Source organism: Bombina bombina, chromosome 3, assembly GCF_027579735.1.
Source record: "Bombina bombina isolate aBomBom1 chromosome 3, aBomBom1.pri, whole genome shotgun sequence".
Taxonomy (NCBI): Eukaryota; Metazoa; Chordata; class Amphibia; order Anura; family Bombinatoridae; genus Bombina; species Bombina bombina.
In genome coordinates this window covers 537,067,354-537,082,336 of record NC_069501.1, presented here as the reverse complement: position 1 = coordinate 537,082,336, position 14,983 = coordinate 537,067,354, and the positions used below count along the sequence as shown (strand labels likewise).

Sequence of the window (14,983 nt, the reverse complement as noted above, 5' to 3'; positions counted from 1 at the left end):
AGAAATATCTTAAACATTTTAGACTGATATTTTTTAAACAAACAGTTATAGTACCCTTTAAAAAAATCTTATCTCCTCTTAGTTAGGAGCAGACCTGATTAATGTGACAGTCAACACCAGAAAAAATGTTTTTGTTGTTTAAAAAGGTAGATAATCTCTTTATTACCCACACAGTTATATTAATACACGTTTTACCTCTGAAATGACATTGTTTCTAAGCCTCTGCAAACTGCCCCCTTATTTCAGTTCTTTTGACTGACTTGCATTTTAGCCAATCAGTACTCAATCCTAGGAGCTTCATGTGCGTGAGCTCAATGTTATCTATATGAAAGACATGAACCTATAAGTGGACATACAATGTTAATGAATGAGTATGTTTAAAGTTGTTACAGTTAATTTTACTGTAACATTTGTGTTCTAATTCTATATCATGGGCAGGATATGCAAGTTCCCAGGGGAATAGGGCCCTCAATTCCTCCTATATGTGTTTGTAAATGTTGCCCTCTCTCTTACAAGTTTTAAATCATTGTTTTATTTTAAATGAATTGTACCCACAGACAGCTCTGCGGAATATGTTGTCGCTTCATAAAAAAAGTATAATAAAATAAACCACAGTAATGTACCACTACAACCCATAAGGTGGTCTCTTGAAAAGATGTATGACATGCTGTAAGGATGGAAAGATACATACACACACTTCTCCATTCAAAACACACCACCATGCATATATACTTATTATAAACATTACACATATTTAACACCATAAACGTTTTAAAAATTAATAAAAACAAATCACCAGTTATAAATCTTAAAACGAGCTGAATGTTTTTATCCTCCCCATAATTAATAAAAAAAAAACACAATAAGACCCCTATTACCACCCAATAACCCCCATAAACTCAGTGCCCAAACAATCCAGAGCAAGGGCAGCCCAGGAGCCAGGTCCCATCACACATGCCCATAGCCCCATTCAATAAGAGGTCAAGCACAACCCTCGCCCGCCCCCACCTGCCCCTATCTCACCCCAACCTACCGCAGGTGAGGCCTACAGAACTCGGCTCACACTCACCGGGCCCCACCGCCTCCATCTCCGCTGCGGTCCTCTCCGGGAGTCTCTTTTTCTCCGGAATATTTGCTTCTGGTTGGGGCCGCTCTACAGACGGAATCGTGGAGAGGGGTTAGAGAGCTTAGGCGCCCAAGCGGGCCAGACCTCACCCGGTACAGCAAGCTGCTATACCTCGTAGAGTGAAAATTAACCTACTAGGAGAGCGGCCCAATACACGGGTAACACTGGGTAGCGGTTGCTTCGCTACCCCTCAGAGAGGAGGCGGCGTCACCGGGAGAGCGGAACACTAGGCGATCGTGAGCTGCGGGGACGAGCACTGACAGGAGTAGGGACGCGCGGGTGTGAAAGACGGGGGCGCGTGGAATACAGTGCACGACAGGCCTGTGAAGCAGAGAAATACAAACACAATGTGTATGTCCGCAACGCTCATCTGTAGCCGTGCAATAAAATACGGAACTCACATGCGGATTGCTGTAAGACTGGACTTTGTAAATGTAAACAGTGAAAACGACAAATTAAATTATCACATTACTTTAATAAAATTAAACTTTCCAGAAACCAACTTCAAAGTTATTGATGGATCTCAGAAGTATTTTAATGTTTGAAGTACAAGAGGCAAACATAGACTAACATGATATTATGATTGTTCACTTGGACTAATTTAATGAAAGCGAAATGTGCAAATGTATAGTGCCTTGATAGCAGCACCCTAGAATTACTTCACCATACTGAGAATTCCTCAGACTCTAGTGAGGAATATTTGTCAGATAATTATCTACTTGGGTAGTTGGTGCAAACTTACAGCGAGCATAGCACAAAACAGGCATTTATTGTAAAATACAAAATGTATTCTACACTGTCAATAACTACAGCCGATGGCTTCTTGCTACCTATATTTTTGCTCCAAAAATATTTGGGGCTGCTAAAGAAAGCTACAAAGTTGAAAAAGATTTCAAGGGTCTAAGCAAGTTATGAGAAGACTCAACTTTTACATTTTAGTATAAAAAAAAAAGTACATATTTACGTTTTTAATAGTGAAATAGTAATTTTTGAGTGAGACGTTATTTACCCCCACAAAGATACCCGACCAGTGTGATCCACAGAAGCATTTTTCCAGGCGGGTACAGCAGTGTAATACTTTGAAATATTACAACATTTTATAATAGTTAAACCCAATATTTATTTCATGATTTAGATAGAGCATGCAATTTTAAACAACTTCGCCATTTATTTCTAATATCAAATTTTATTTATTCTCTTGGTATCCTTTGTTGAAAAGCATGTCTGGGTATGCCCAGGAACAGCAATGCATGCAATAGTGGGAGCTAGATGTCGATTGGTGGTCGCACATATATGCCTTACATCATTGGCTCACCCAATGTGTTCAGCTAGTTCCCAGTAGTGCATTGTTGCTCCTTTAATTAAGGATACCAAGAAAATTAATCAAAATTTGATAATAGAATTAAACTGGAAAGATGTTACAATTGTATGCTCCATCTGAATAATGAAAGAAAAATGTAGGATTTTATGTCCCTTAAGGAAATCCGAAGCACACATGTTTTGCATAATTTAACAAATTGATTTAATGATAATTTGTGCAACAAACATTGAAAAATAGCTAATTTTAGCAGAATACGGACTTGAAACCCATTTTTTCTTTTCTTGATTCATATAGAGAGCATATAGTTTTAATCAACTTTACAATTTACTTCTATTATTAAAAGGGATACTGAACCCAACTTTTTTCTTTCATGATTCAGAGCATGCAATTTTAAGCAACTTTAGAATTTACTTCTATTATCAATTTTTCTTCGTTCTCTTGCTATCTTTATTTGAAAAGGGCATCTAAGCTAAGGAGCCAGCAAATGTTTGGTTCAGTACCATGGACAGCACTTGTTTAGCAAGGACAGCAAGGACAACCCAGGTTGTTCACCAAAAATGGGCCGGCATCTAAACTTACATTCTTGCTTTTCAAATAAACAAACCAAGAGAAAGAAGAAAATTTGAAAATAGGAGTAAATTAGAAAGTTGCTTAAAATTGCATGCTCTATCTGAATCACGAAATACAAACTTTGGGTTCAGTGTCCCTTTAAGTTTGCTTTATTTTCGTATCGTTTGTTGAAAAAGCATCAATGCACTACTGGGAGCTAGCTGAACCATAGGCAGACCTAGTATTAGGCCAAATAGACCATTGTTTCTCAACCGCAGTCCTCAAGACCAGGTTTTCATTATAGCTGAACCAGTGCACAGGTGAAATAATCAGCTAATGGGCGAGAGCAGGTTAGTAACTATGGAATATTAGAACAAAAGGTAAAATCTAAAAGCGCCAATTAAAGGGATATGCCAGCCAAAATTGGAAACCACATGTATGCATTTCAGTATTGAACAGAAGTAATTTTGTAATATACATGTATTAGCAAAAATGCTTCTAATAAAACCTATAGCTGTTTAAAAAGAGTATTTACATATGCAATGTGCACCAGCATTTTATACACAGTAATTGCTCAGAGAGCCTAAGGTGCTTGTACCATCTGGTAATTATTCAATTTGTTAATTGCTGACATGACACAAGCCCCAGTGATGATCTGAGCAGCTGCAGTATTTAAAATGTGGGTGCAGTGACAATATCTAGCTATGCTTCACATGCACGTGCAGAGAAAAATGCTAACACTAAAACAGTGATAACTTTTACTAGAAGCATTTTTGCCAATGCATTTATATTGCAGATATGTTTCTATTCAAATATGTAGTTGATCTATGTGCATTTACATTATGACTGGAATGTCCCTTTAAGGCAACCCAGAAAAAAGAGAGAGCAGATAATTATAAAAAATATGAAGGTTTTTGTAAAAGGTTTTTATAAAAGCAATATATGTATATTAAATCAGAAAATCGTATAAATAAAAGATCCAAAAGAGAATATATAAAACAAGTTTCTATAAATTAACAATTCATCTATAGCCCAAAATGTATATGATTGGCCAATCAATAGTAATAAATATTGTATGGTATAAGGTAAATGTAAACCACATATGTTACCGCATAAACATCAAGGTATTAATTACTGCTTTTAAGCAGTATTATTATTAGCTTAAATATCTATTGCATTTCCATAATAATTGAGATCATGTAGTTAATACCACTTGGAAATTGTACACATAATATATCAGATATTCTAATAATATTGTCCAGTTGTGGGTTCAATTCAAGAACAATGTTTCAGATTTGTAGTGATCCTAAAAGTGCACTTGATACAACAGGTACCTGTTAAATGAATCTTTTACTCCGGTGTTTGAGTCCTCATACCTCCATGTGAGAACTTCCGTGTGAAGACCAAATGTCTCTGTGTGAGAAACTGTAAAAAGCTTTCTTCCGCTGATCTTGGAGCTTAGCGTGTACCCAGCGCCTGTATCACTGTGATCCCCGAACTTCGCGCCTTCTCCAATTGAGGCGGTGATTAAGTTAAATCATTACTATCTGGCTAAAGGTGCAAGAAACATTCTGTTAGGCTGCAAAGCTCCTAGTACAAGCGCCTGATGCGCATTTCGCCATATGCTGGCTTTCTCAAAGGCCGATTTAACTTATATTGGTGGAATTTCTGCTATATTACACACCGCTCCAGTATTGCACCAGTTTAGCTTAATTTGTGTGAGGCTTGTCCTCTTTATTTAGACCGTTTCAGTGCAATCCGCAAGCATTTTTGGGTGTTTATATAGCAGACTTTTTCCTCTCTGTTAATCGAGTTTATTGGTATTTTATTGTGTGCAGTCACATCTCCATAAGATACTTTCCTGGGCTTGTCAGCTCTGCTGTATTTTAATACAGTTTTTAATACACTACACTGGTAGTAATTCACTACTTTTTAATATCTTATTTAATAAATGTTAAGTTTTATTTTTCCTCTGTGTATTACCTCACTGTAACTACACTAATTATTTGATACGCTACAAAGAGTGCTCTGGGTTATCCATTTTCTCTTATCTTTATTTAACTTATAATGCAAACCTGGCCTTTTGGGGGTACGTGAGGACCACGGTTGAGAAACACTTAAAATAGGAGACCAAAAGGCCTTTCTCATGATGGGGCCTCACAAAGGGGCTTAAACAATATGTGCTATTTCTATGTCCTGGCACAGTTTTTGATAGTATACCTGCCCTGTCCACAAGCTTTCTCCTGGCACAGCTAGATATTCTAACCCTCACAACTCTGTCTGCTCCTCCTTTTCCTCCACCTTATGCCAGCCTCAGCATCATTAGGAGGCACAAGAACACCGGCAGCAATGAACTTATAAGAGGGATGAAGGGCTACCCTTAGTCTCATTCCTCCTAGCAGAACACACAGTATGTTAACCCATATGCAACCAGATGTGATAGCTGCTAGTAGCATTTCTTATACTCTCCCCCCACTCTACTCTCTTCCTTTTGTCTCCTTTAGTTTTATTTTCTGTCCCCCCTCATCTCTCCCTTACTCTTATTTTCACTCTCCCTGAGTCTTCACCTTTACATTCTACTCTTTTCCATTTTGCCTCCTCTCCTGCTCTCTTCCTTGTCACTCCCTTCTTCTCTCCCCTTCTCACATTTCTCTCTCCTTTCTCCACTCAACTTCTCTCTCCATCCTTTCTTCCCTTGTCTTTTTCCACACTCTCTCCTTTAACTCCCCCATTCTCCCTCTATCTTTAGTCTCCCCTTCATCTCTCCTCTTTTCTCAGTTTTCCATCTTTCTGCCCCTCTACTTCCAATCTCTTTTCCCTCCTCACTCTCCCTCCTTTCTCTATCTTCACATTCTTATTACTATCCATTGTTGTTGAGAAATGTGGTGCAATGGAATGCCAGAACATAAATTTAAATACATTTTAAAAAAAGGAGGGGAAAAAAGCATTACAGGTACAAATTCCCAAATCCATAATTCTGAAATCCAAACTTTTTAATAATTTTTGTCTAAAACCTCTCAAATCCTAAAGCCGCCTCTGAGCTGAACATCAGGTTAGTCAATGACAAGAGGAATATATGTGCAGCTACCAATCAGCAGCTAGCACACAATAGTTTATTGCTACTCCTAAACCTACCTAGGTATGCTTTTCAACAAAGGATAAGAGAATAAGCAAATGTGATAATAGATTAAATAGAAAAAGTTGTTTTTTAAAATTGCATGCTCTGTCTGAATGATCAAAGTTTAATTTTGGCTTTATTCCTTTAAATTTTAGCACATTAAAGGGATATGAAACCCACATTTTTTTCTTTCCTGATTCAGATAGAGTATGCCATTTTAAACAACTTTCCAAGAATGTAATCTTGGGAGCCGGCCCATTTTTGGTTCAGCACCCTGGGTAGCGCTTGCTGATGTGGTGGCTACATGTAACTAACCAATCAGCAAGAGCTTAGCAGGGTGCTGAACCAAAAATGGTCTGGCTCCCAAGCTTACATTCCTGCTTTTTTAAATAAAGATACCACAGGAACAAAGACAATGTGATAATAGGAGTAAATTAGAACGTTGCTTGAAATTGCATGCACTATTGTAATCATTAATGAAAAAAAAGAATGTTTCATATCCCTTTAAATATGACATGGGGACAACAAATGCCTACTATAACTAAATTAATAGGTGATGTAGTGAATAGTTAAATCCCCCAAAATTTAATTTCTGAATTATTTTAAATTGGTTCTCAATTGAGGATCCCACAGCTTTTCTATATACAAATTGCCATGGACCACCTTTGAACTAATTGTTTTTTTTTATAGTAGTCATAAAATAGTTTTACTTCTTTCCAGTTACATTGTAACATAGTAGACACAGTTAAAGTTACAGATACTCTGATAGTTTTTTCCTCTAAACTGCTAAGTGAAGAAACAGAACACTTTTAGAAATGCCTTTTCGATTTTTATCCAAATATATATATATATATATATATATATATATATATATATATATATATATATATATATATATATATATATATAAAATAAATCCTATTGGTAGTTGCTACCTCCTCAAATAGCAACCATTTTTGTTGAGAGAGATTATATCACCCTTCTTTTATCCTTATTACAACCAATCTTCTTGGAGTGATCTTGCAACTCTACATACAGAGCAGAGAATGCATTTATATAAACGTATAGCATTACCTCTTTATTACAGTAAGTTTGGCCAACCTCATATCTTAAAATAATCCATCCCGCTTCAAATACTCACAGGGCTTGACAATTTATTTAATATTTGTAAGGTTGTATAAATAAGAAGCTAAAAAAATATAATAGGACATGAAACCCTTTTTTTTATTGGGGGGGGGGGGGGATACTGAACCCAATTTTTTTCTTTTATGATTCAGCATGCAATTTTAAGCAACTTTCTAATTTACTCCTTTGATCAATTTCTCTGTTCTCTTGCTAACTTTATTTGAAAAAGCAGGAATGTAAGCATAGGAGCCGGACCATTTTTTTTTATTCAGAGGCCTGGATAGCGCGTGCTGATTGGTGGGAACATTTAGCCACCAATCAGCAAGCTGTACCCAGGTGCTAAACCAAAGATGGGCCAGCTCGTAAGCTTTCATTCCTGCTTTTTCAAATAAAGATACCAAGAGAACGAAGCAAAGATGATAACAGAAGTAAATTAGAAAGTTGCATGCTCTATTTGAATCAGGATTGAAAAAAAACACAATTTATGTAAGAACTTACCTGATAAATTCATTTCTTTCATATTGTCAAGAGTCCATGAGCTAGTGATGTATGGGATATACAATTCTACCAGGAGGGGCAAAGTTTCCCAAACCTCAAAATGCCCATAAATACACCCCTCACCACACCCACAATTCAGTTTAACGAATAGCCAAGTAGTGGGGTGAAAAAAAACTGGAAAAATATTTTTTTTTTTTATACAAAAATCATAACCACCATTAAAAGGGTGGGCCTCAGACTCTTGCCAATATGAAATAAAGGAATTTATCAGGAATTTATCAGGTAAGTTCTTACATAAATTATGTTTTCTTTCATGTAATTGGCAAGATTCCATGAGCTAGTGACTTATGGGATAGAAATACCCAAGATGTGGGAGACCACAGAAGAGTCACTAGAAAGGGAGGGATAAAATAAAAACAGCTATTTCCGCTGAAAAAATTAAATTCATAAAAAAATAAGTCTCTTAAATTTCAGATAAATTTCAAGAAAAAAAAACACATAATTTATGTAAGAACTTACCTGATAAATTCATTTTTCATATTGGCAAGAGTCCATGAGCTAGTGACATATGGGATATACAATCCTACCAGGAGGGGCAAAGTTTCCCAAACCTCAAAATGCCTATAAATACACCCCTCACCACACCCACAATTCAGTTTAACGAATAGCCAAGCAGTGGGGTGATAAGAAAGGAGTAGAAAGCATCAACAAAGGAAATTTGGAAATAATTGTGCTTTATACAAAAAATCATAACCACCATAAAAAGGGTGGGCCTCATGGACTCTTGCCAATATGAAAGAAATTAATTTATCAGGTAAGTTCTTACATAAATTATGTTGTCTTTCATGTAATTGGCAAGAGTCCATGAGCTAGTGACATATGGGATATCAATACCCAAGGTGTGGATCTTCCACTCAAGAGTCACGAGAGGGAGGGAATAAAAAATAAAAACAGCCATATTCCGCTGAAAAAAATTAATCCACAACCCAAAAAAATAAATTTATTATCATTTTTGAAAGAAAAAAAAATTAAAATCAAAAGCAGAAGAATCAAACTGAAACAGCTGCCTGAAGAAGCAAATACATAATGGTAGAATTTAGTAAATGTATGCAAAGAGAACCAAGTTGCCGCTTTGCAAATCTGATCAACTGAAGCTTCATTCTTAAAAGCCCACAAAGTGGAGACCGATCTAGTAGAATGAGCTGTAATTCTCTGAGGCGGGGCCTGACCCGACTCCAAATAAGCTTGATGAATCAAAAAGTTTCAACCAAGAAACCATGGAAACAGCAGAAGCCTTCTGACCTTTCCTAGGACCAGAAAATAAAACAAATAGGCTGGAAGTCTTCCTGAAATCTTTAGTAGCTTCCACATAATATTTCAAAGCTCTTACCACATCCAAAGAATGTAAGGATCTCTCGAAATAATTCTTAGGATTAGGACAAAGGAAGGGACAACAATTTCTCTACTAATGTTGTTAGAATTCACAACCTTAGGTAAAAATTGAAAAGAAGTCCGCAAAACCGCCTTATCCTGATGAAAAATCAGAAAAGTAGACTCACAAGAAAGAGCAGATAACTCAGAAACGCTTCTAGCAGAAGAGATGGCCAAAAGAAACAACACTTTCCAAGAAAGTAGTTTAATGTCTAAAGAATGCATAGGTTCAAATGGAGGAGCCTGTAAAGCCTTCAGAACCAAATTAAGACTCCAAGGAGGAGAAATTGACTTAATGACAGGCTTAATACGGATTAAAGCCTGAACAAAACAGTGTATATCAGGAAGTATAGCAATCTTTCTGTGAAATAAAACAGAAAGAGCGGAGATTTGTCCTTTCAAGGAACTTGCAGACAAACCCTTATCCAAACCATCCTGAAGAAACTGTAAAATTCTAGGAATTCTAAAAGAATGCCAGGAGAATATATGAGAAGAACACCATGAAATGTAAGTCTTCCAAACTCTATAATAAATCTTTCTAGAGACAGATTTACGAGCTTGTAACATAGTATTAATCACTGAGTCAGAGAAACCTCTATGACTTAGAACTAAGCGTTCAATTTCCATACCTTCAAATTTAATAATTTGAGATCCTGATGGAAAAACGGACCTTTAGATAGTAGGTCCAGCCGTAACGGAAGTGGCCAAGGCGGGCAACTGGACATCCGAACCAGATCCGCATACCAAAACCTGTGTGGCCATGCTGGAGCCACCAGCAACACAAAAGACTGTTCCATGATGATCTTGGAGATCACTCTTGGAAGGAGAACTAGAGGCGGGAAGATGTAAGTAGGATGATAACACCAAGGAAGTGTCAGCGCATCCACTGCTTCCACCTGAACATCCCTGGACAGGTATCTGGGAAGTTTCTTGTTTAGATGAGAGGCCATGAGATCTATCTCTGGAAAACCCCACATCTGAACAATCTGAGAAAACACATCTGGATGGAGAGACCACTCCCCTGGATGTAAAGTCTGGCGGCTGAGATAATCCACCTCCCAATTGTCTACACCTGGGATATGCACCGCAGAGATTAGACAGGAGCTGGATTCTGCCCAAGCAAGTATCCAAGATACTTTTTTCATAGCTTGGGGACTGTGAGTCCCATTCTGATGATTGACATAAGCCACAGTTGTGATATTGTCTGTCTGAAAACAAATGAACGGTTCTCTCTTTAGTAGAGGCCAGAACTGAAGAGCCCTGAGAATTGCACAGAGTTCTAAAATATTTATTGGTAATCTCGCCTCTTGAGATTTCCAAACCCCTTGTGCTGTCAGAGATCCCCAAACAGCTCCCCAACCTGAAGGACTCGCATCTGTTGAGATCATAGTCCAGGTTGGCCGAACAAAAGAAGCCCCTTGAACCAAACGATGGTGATCTATCCACCATGTCAGAGTGTCGTACATTGGGATTCAAGGATATTAATTGTGATATCTTTGTATAATCCCTGCACCATTGATTCAGCATACAAAGCTGTAGAGGTCTCATGTGAAAATGAGCAAAGGGGATCGTGTCCGATGCTGCAGTCATGAGACCTAAAACTTCCATGCACATAGCCACTGAAGGGAATGACTGAGACTGAAGGAGCTGGCATGCTGCGACCAATTTTAAACGTCTCTTGTCTGTTAGAGACAGAGTCATGGACACTGAATCTATCTGGAAGCCTAAAAAGGTGACCCTTGTCTGAGGAATCAAGAAACTTTTTGGTAAATTGATCCTCCAACCATGTTTCCGAAGAAACAACACTAGTTGATTTGTGTGAGATTCTGCAGTACGTAAAGACTGAGCTAGTACCAAGATATCGTCCAAATAAGGAAACACTGCAATACCCTGTTCTCTGATTACAGATAGTAGGGCACCCAGAACCTTTGAAAAGATTCCTGGAGCTGTTGCTAGGCCAAATGGAAGAGCAACAAATTGGTAATGCTTGTCTAGAAAAGAGAATCTCAGAAACTGAAGGTATGCATCCTGCAAGTCTATTGTGGACATATAATGTCCTCGCTGAACAAAAGGCAGAATAGTCCTTATAATCACCATCTTGAAAGTTGGTACTCTTATGGCTACTAATACTAATGGCTTAAATGCAGAATTAGACCTCAATCCATTTATATAACTGAATGGTTCTCAACGAAATATGCTAAAAATCTCCTAGATTTTATATACAATTACACATAAACACATAGTCAAAGAAATATAATCTAAACATAACAAATACTGAATTTAGAATATTGTAAGTAGTAAAGTTACTCTTCAAAATGTCAAATTAGAACTCAACTTATTTACACATATAAATTATGTCCATAACAAATTCACTAAAAATATGCAAAACTCCATAAGCACATAGTTAAAGTGTGCACACCATAACAGATTCAATACTATTATTAGCGAAGATTTTATTAGAAACCACTTCATATAATTTTCCCTCTATTGGGGTATAGCTTAAAGTAAAGTATTATTATTTTGACAGAATGATCCCTTAGAAGTTATCACATTTTTTGTAACAATCTGTGTAAACCTTTCCTAAGTAACTTTTACCTGTTACAACAATATTAGGTGTAAATAATTTATCCTAGCAAAATGATATTGTTTGTAAAGATGTTTTAGAAGTGGTAACAACAAAAAAATTTTTTTACAACAATCTACGTAACCATTTCTCTTGTTAAGAATGTTATTAGGTATAAAAAATTTACAATATTGTTTGTATGAAAAAAGTAACAAAATGCTTTGAAATAATGACACAAGATCAAATTGAAGATTTAAAGTTTTTTTTTATATATAATGATTGACAATTACACTAGAGAGATATGTTTTATATAAGTTTAAAGATACTTTTTTATATACATGAATATGTCTGAACATAAGATGGTTAACTCTAAACAAAAAATGGGAGGAGTTATAAAGCTGACCGGAACCTTAAATAAAGCCGATAACCACACAGTAACATACAAGTCTTGATAAAGGCGCAGGAGAGCGCTGAAACGCGTAGACAGACTGGCAAGTGTGGATTTCTAAGGCCGCATAAAGAACCAAGCAAGCGAAGATTTTTAGGACACACACTCCCCCCACGATCCGGTTACCCGATTGGCCTCCAATGGAACACGTGATACAGATGACGTCAGGGTGAGGAAGCAAGCCGCCGGGAATTTCAAAACGGAGAGACGCTGATCCTCCATTAAAGAAACAAAATAGCGAGCAGCTTCCCAAGACCCCTACACAACGAGGTAAGACACAACCGAAGGTCCGGTTAGGGGGAGTGTAACAATAAACATTGTATATCACGATCCTCATCTGGAGACACGAAAGGAATTGAGTTGTGGCCACAACTTTTTCACAAAAACTTTTTTGGCAATAACTGTATCGCAATAAGTGTACACTGAACCGCTAAGGTTCAATATATGCATATAGAAAGTATATACCAGAGTGTTTGGATACAATATACCAATTGAAGCAGCCTTTTAAAAGATTCAACAAGTTTTTATATGAATACATACGTATGATTCAAGAAATTGGTGGTTATTGGAACCATTTTTATTCTTATTTTTGTAACATTTGAATGTAATATATGTTAGTTGTGATATAAAGTATACAATATTTTAATATACCCAAGGTTGGTGTCATTTATATACATTATATCAAGGAGTGTCATTTTTCAATGTAAACTCAATTTTTTTGAAGGAGTAAACTAGGATTTAAAGAAATACACAAAGAGCACAATATAGTTCATTTTCACTAAGATTATTCAATCACAAATGTAAGGTTGGTAAAACAGAATCACAGAATCACATTATCACTTATTTCAGAGTTTTTAATTTTATTTGTAAAGGAAGAATCAATCACTCATACGGATACACAGAGAACCACAAATAGATAAATACATAGAGAATAACTAATTGATAATACAAAAAATTATCATCAAATTTAGTCCTACTCACAGCTATAGTAGTTAGCGCTCCCCACCCCCTTCTCACACAGGTTTGAATAAAACCCCAGACCTTGTTCCTGAGGAGGAACTGGCATGATTACCCCTGAAGACTCCAGGTCTGAAACACACTTCAGGAAAGCCTGAGCTTTTACTGGATTTACATGGATGCGTGAGAGAAAAAAATCTTCTCAAAGGAGGTCTTACTCTGAATCCTATTCGATACCCTTGAGAGACAATGCTCTGAATCCAATGATTTTAGACAGATTTTATCCAAAAATCCTTGAAAAACCTTAATCTGCCCCCTACCAGCTGAGCTGGAATGAGGGCCGCACCTTCATGCGGACTTAGGGGCTGACTTTGGTTTCCTAAATGGCTTGGATTTATTCCAATTTGAGGAAGGCTTCCAATTGCAAGCAGATTCCTTGGGGGAAGGATTGAGTTTTTGTTCCTTATTCTGACGAAAGGAGGAACGAAAACGGTTAGAAGCCTTAGATTTACCCTTAGGTTTCTTATCCCAAGACAAAAAAAAAAACTCCTTTTCCCCTCAGTGATAGTTGAAATAATAGAATCCAACTGAGAACCAAATAAATTATTACCTTGGAAAGAAAGAGATAGTAATCTAGATTTAGATGTCATATCAGCATTCCAAGACATAAGCCACAAAGCTCTTCTAGCTAATACAGCTAAAGACATGGATCTAACATCAATTTTGATAATATCAAAAATGGCATCAGAAATAAAATGATTAGCATGTTGCAGTACGCGAACACCACTAGATATGTCAGAATCCAATTTTTGTTGCGCTAAATTTTCCAACCAGAAAGTTGATGCAGCCGCAACATCAGCCAAAGAAATAGCAGGTCTAAGAAGAAGACCTGAATATAAATAGGCCTTCCCTTAGGTAAGATTCAAGCTTCCTATCTAAAGGATCCTTAAAGGAAGTGCTATCTTCCATAGGAATAGTGGTACGTTTAACAAGAGTAGAAATAGCCCCATCAACTTTGGGGATTTTTTCCCAAAACTCTATAGATTTTGCTGGTAAAGGATACAATTTTTTAAACCTTGAAGAAGGAATAAGAGAAGTACCTGGTTTATTCCATTCCCTAGAAATCATATCAGAAATAGCCTCAGGAATGGGAAAAACCCCTGGAGAAACCACAGGATATTTAAAAACAGCATTTAAATGTTTATTAGACTGAACGTCAATAGGACTGGTTACCTCAATATCCAAAGTAATTAACACTTCTTTTAATAAAGAACGCATATACTCTATTTTAAATAAATAAGTAGATTTGTCAGTGTCAATGTCTGAGGAAGGATCTTCTGAATCAGATAGATCCTCATCAGAAGAGGATAAATTATTATGTTGTTGGTCACCTGAAATTTCATCAGCTAAATGAGAAGTTTTAAAAAGACCCTTTACGTTTTTTAGAAGGTGGAAATGCAGACAAAGCCTTCATAATAGAATCAGAAACAAATTCCTTAAAATTTACAGGTATATCATGCACATTAGAAGTCGAAGGAACTGCAACTGGCAATGTACTATTACTGATGGAAACACTATCTGCATGTAAAAGTTTATCATGACAACTATTACAAATGACATTTGGTGGAATAATTTCTACAATTTTACAACAAATGCACTTAGCTTTGGTAGAACGATGTCAGGCAGCAATGTTCCAGCAGAAACTTCTGAGGCAGGATCAGATTGGGACATCTTGCACAATGTAAGAGAAAAAACAACATATAAAGCAAAATTATCTATTTCCTTATATGACAGTTTCAGGAATGGGAAAAATGCAATAGCATAGGCCTCTGAAAGCAAAAAGCAAG

At 36.7% G+C, this 14,983-nt stretch overlaps 1 protein-coding gene across 2 annotated transcripts in view; it reads right to left on the bottom strand.

Annotated features, from left to right (window-relative positions):
* Positions 1-1,391, bottom strand: part of AGO4 (argonaute RISC component 4) — a 131,276-nt gene extending 129,885 nt beyond the window's left edge. The window contains exon 1 of one of the 2 annotated variants that reach the window (XM_053707006.1): positions 1,034-1,391. In XM_053707006.1, coding sequence (XP_053562981.1) covers positions 1,034-1,088 — 55 coding nt within the window. In that variant the 5' untranslated portion in view covers positions 1,089-1,391. The remainder of the gene's footprint in view (positions 1-1,033) is intronic. The other variant, XM_053707007.1, reaches the window with a different exon arrangement.
* Between the last annotated feature and the right edge of the window lie 13,592 nt (positions 1,392-14,983).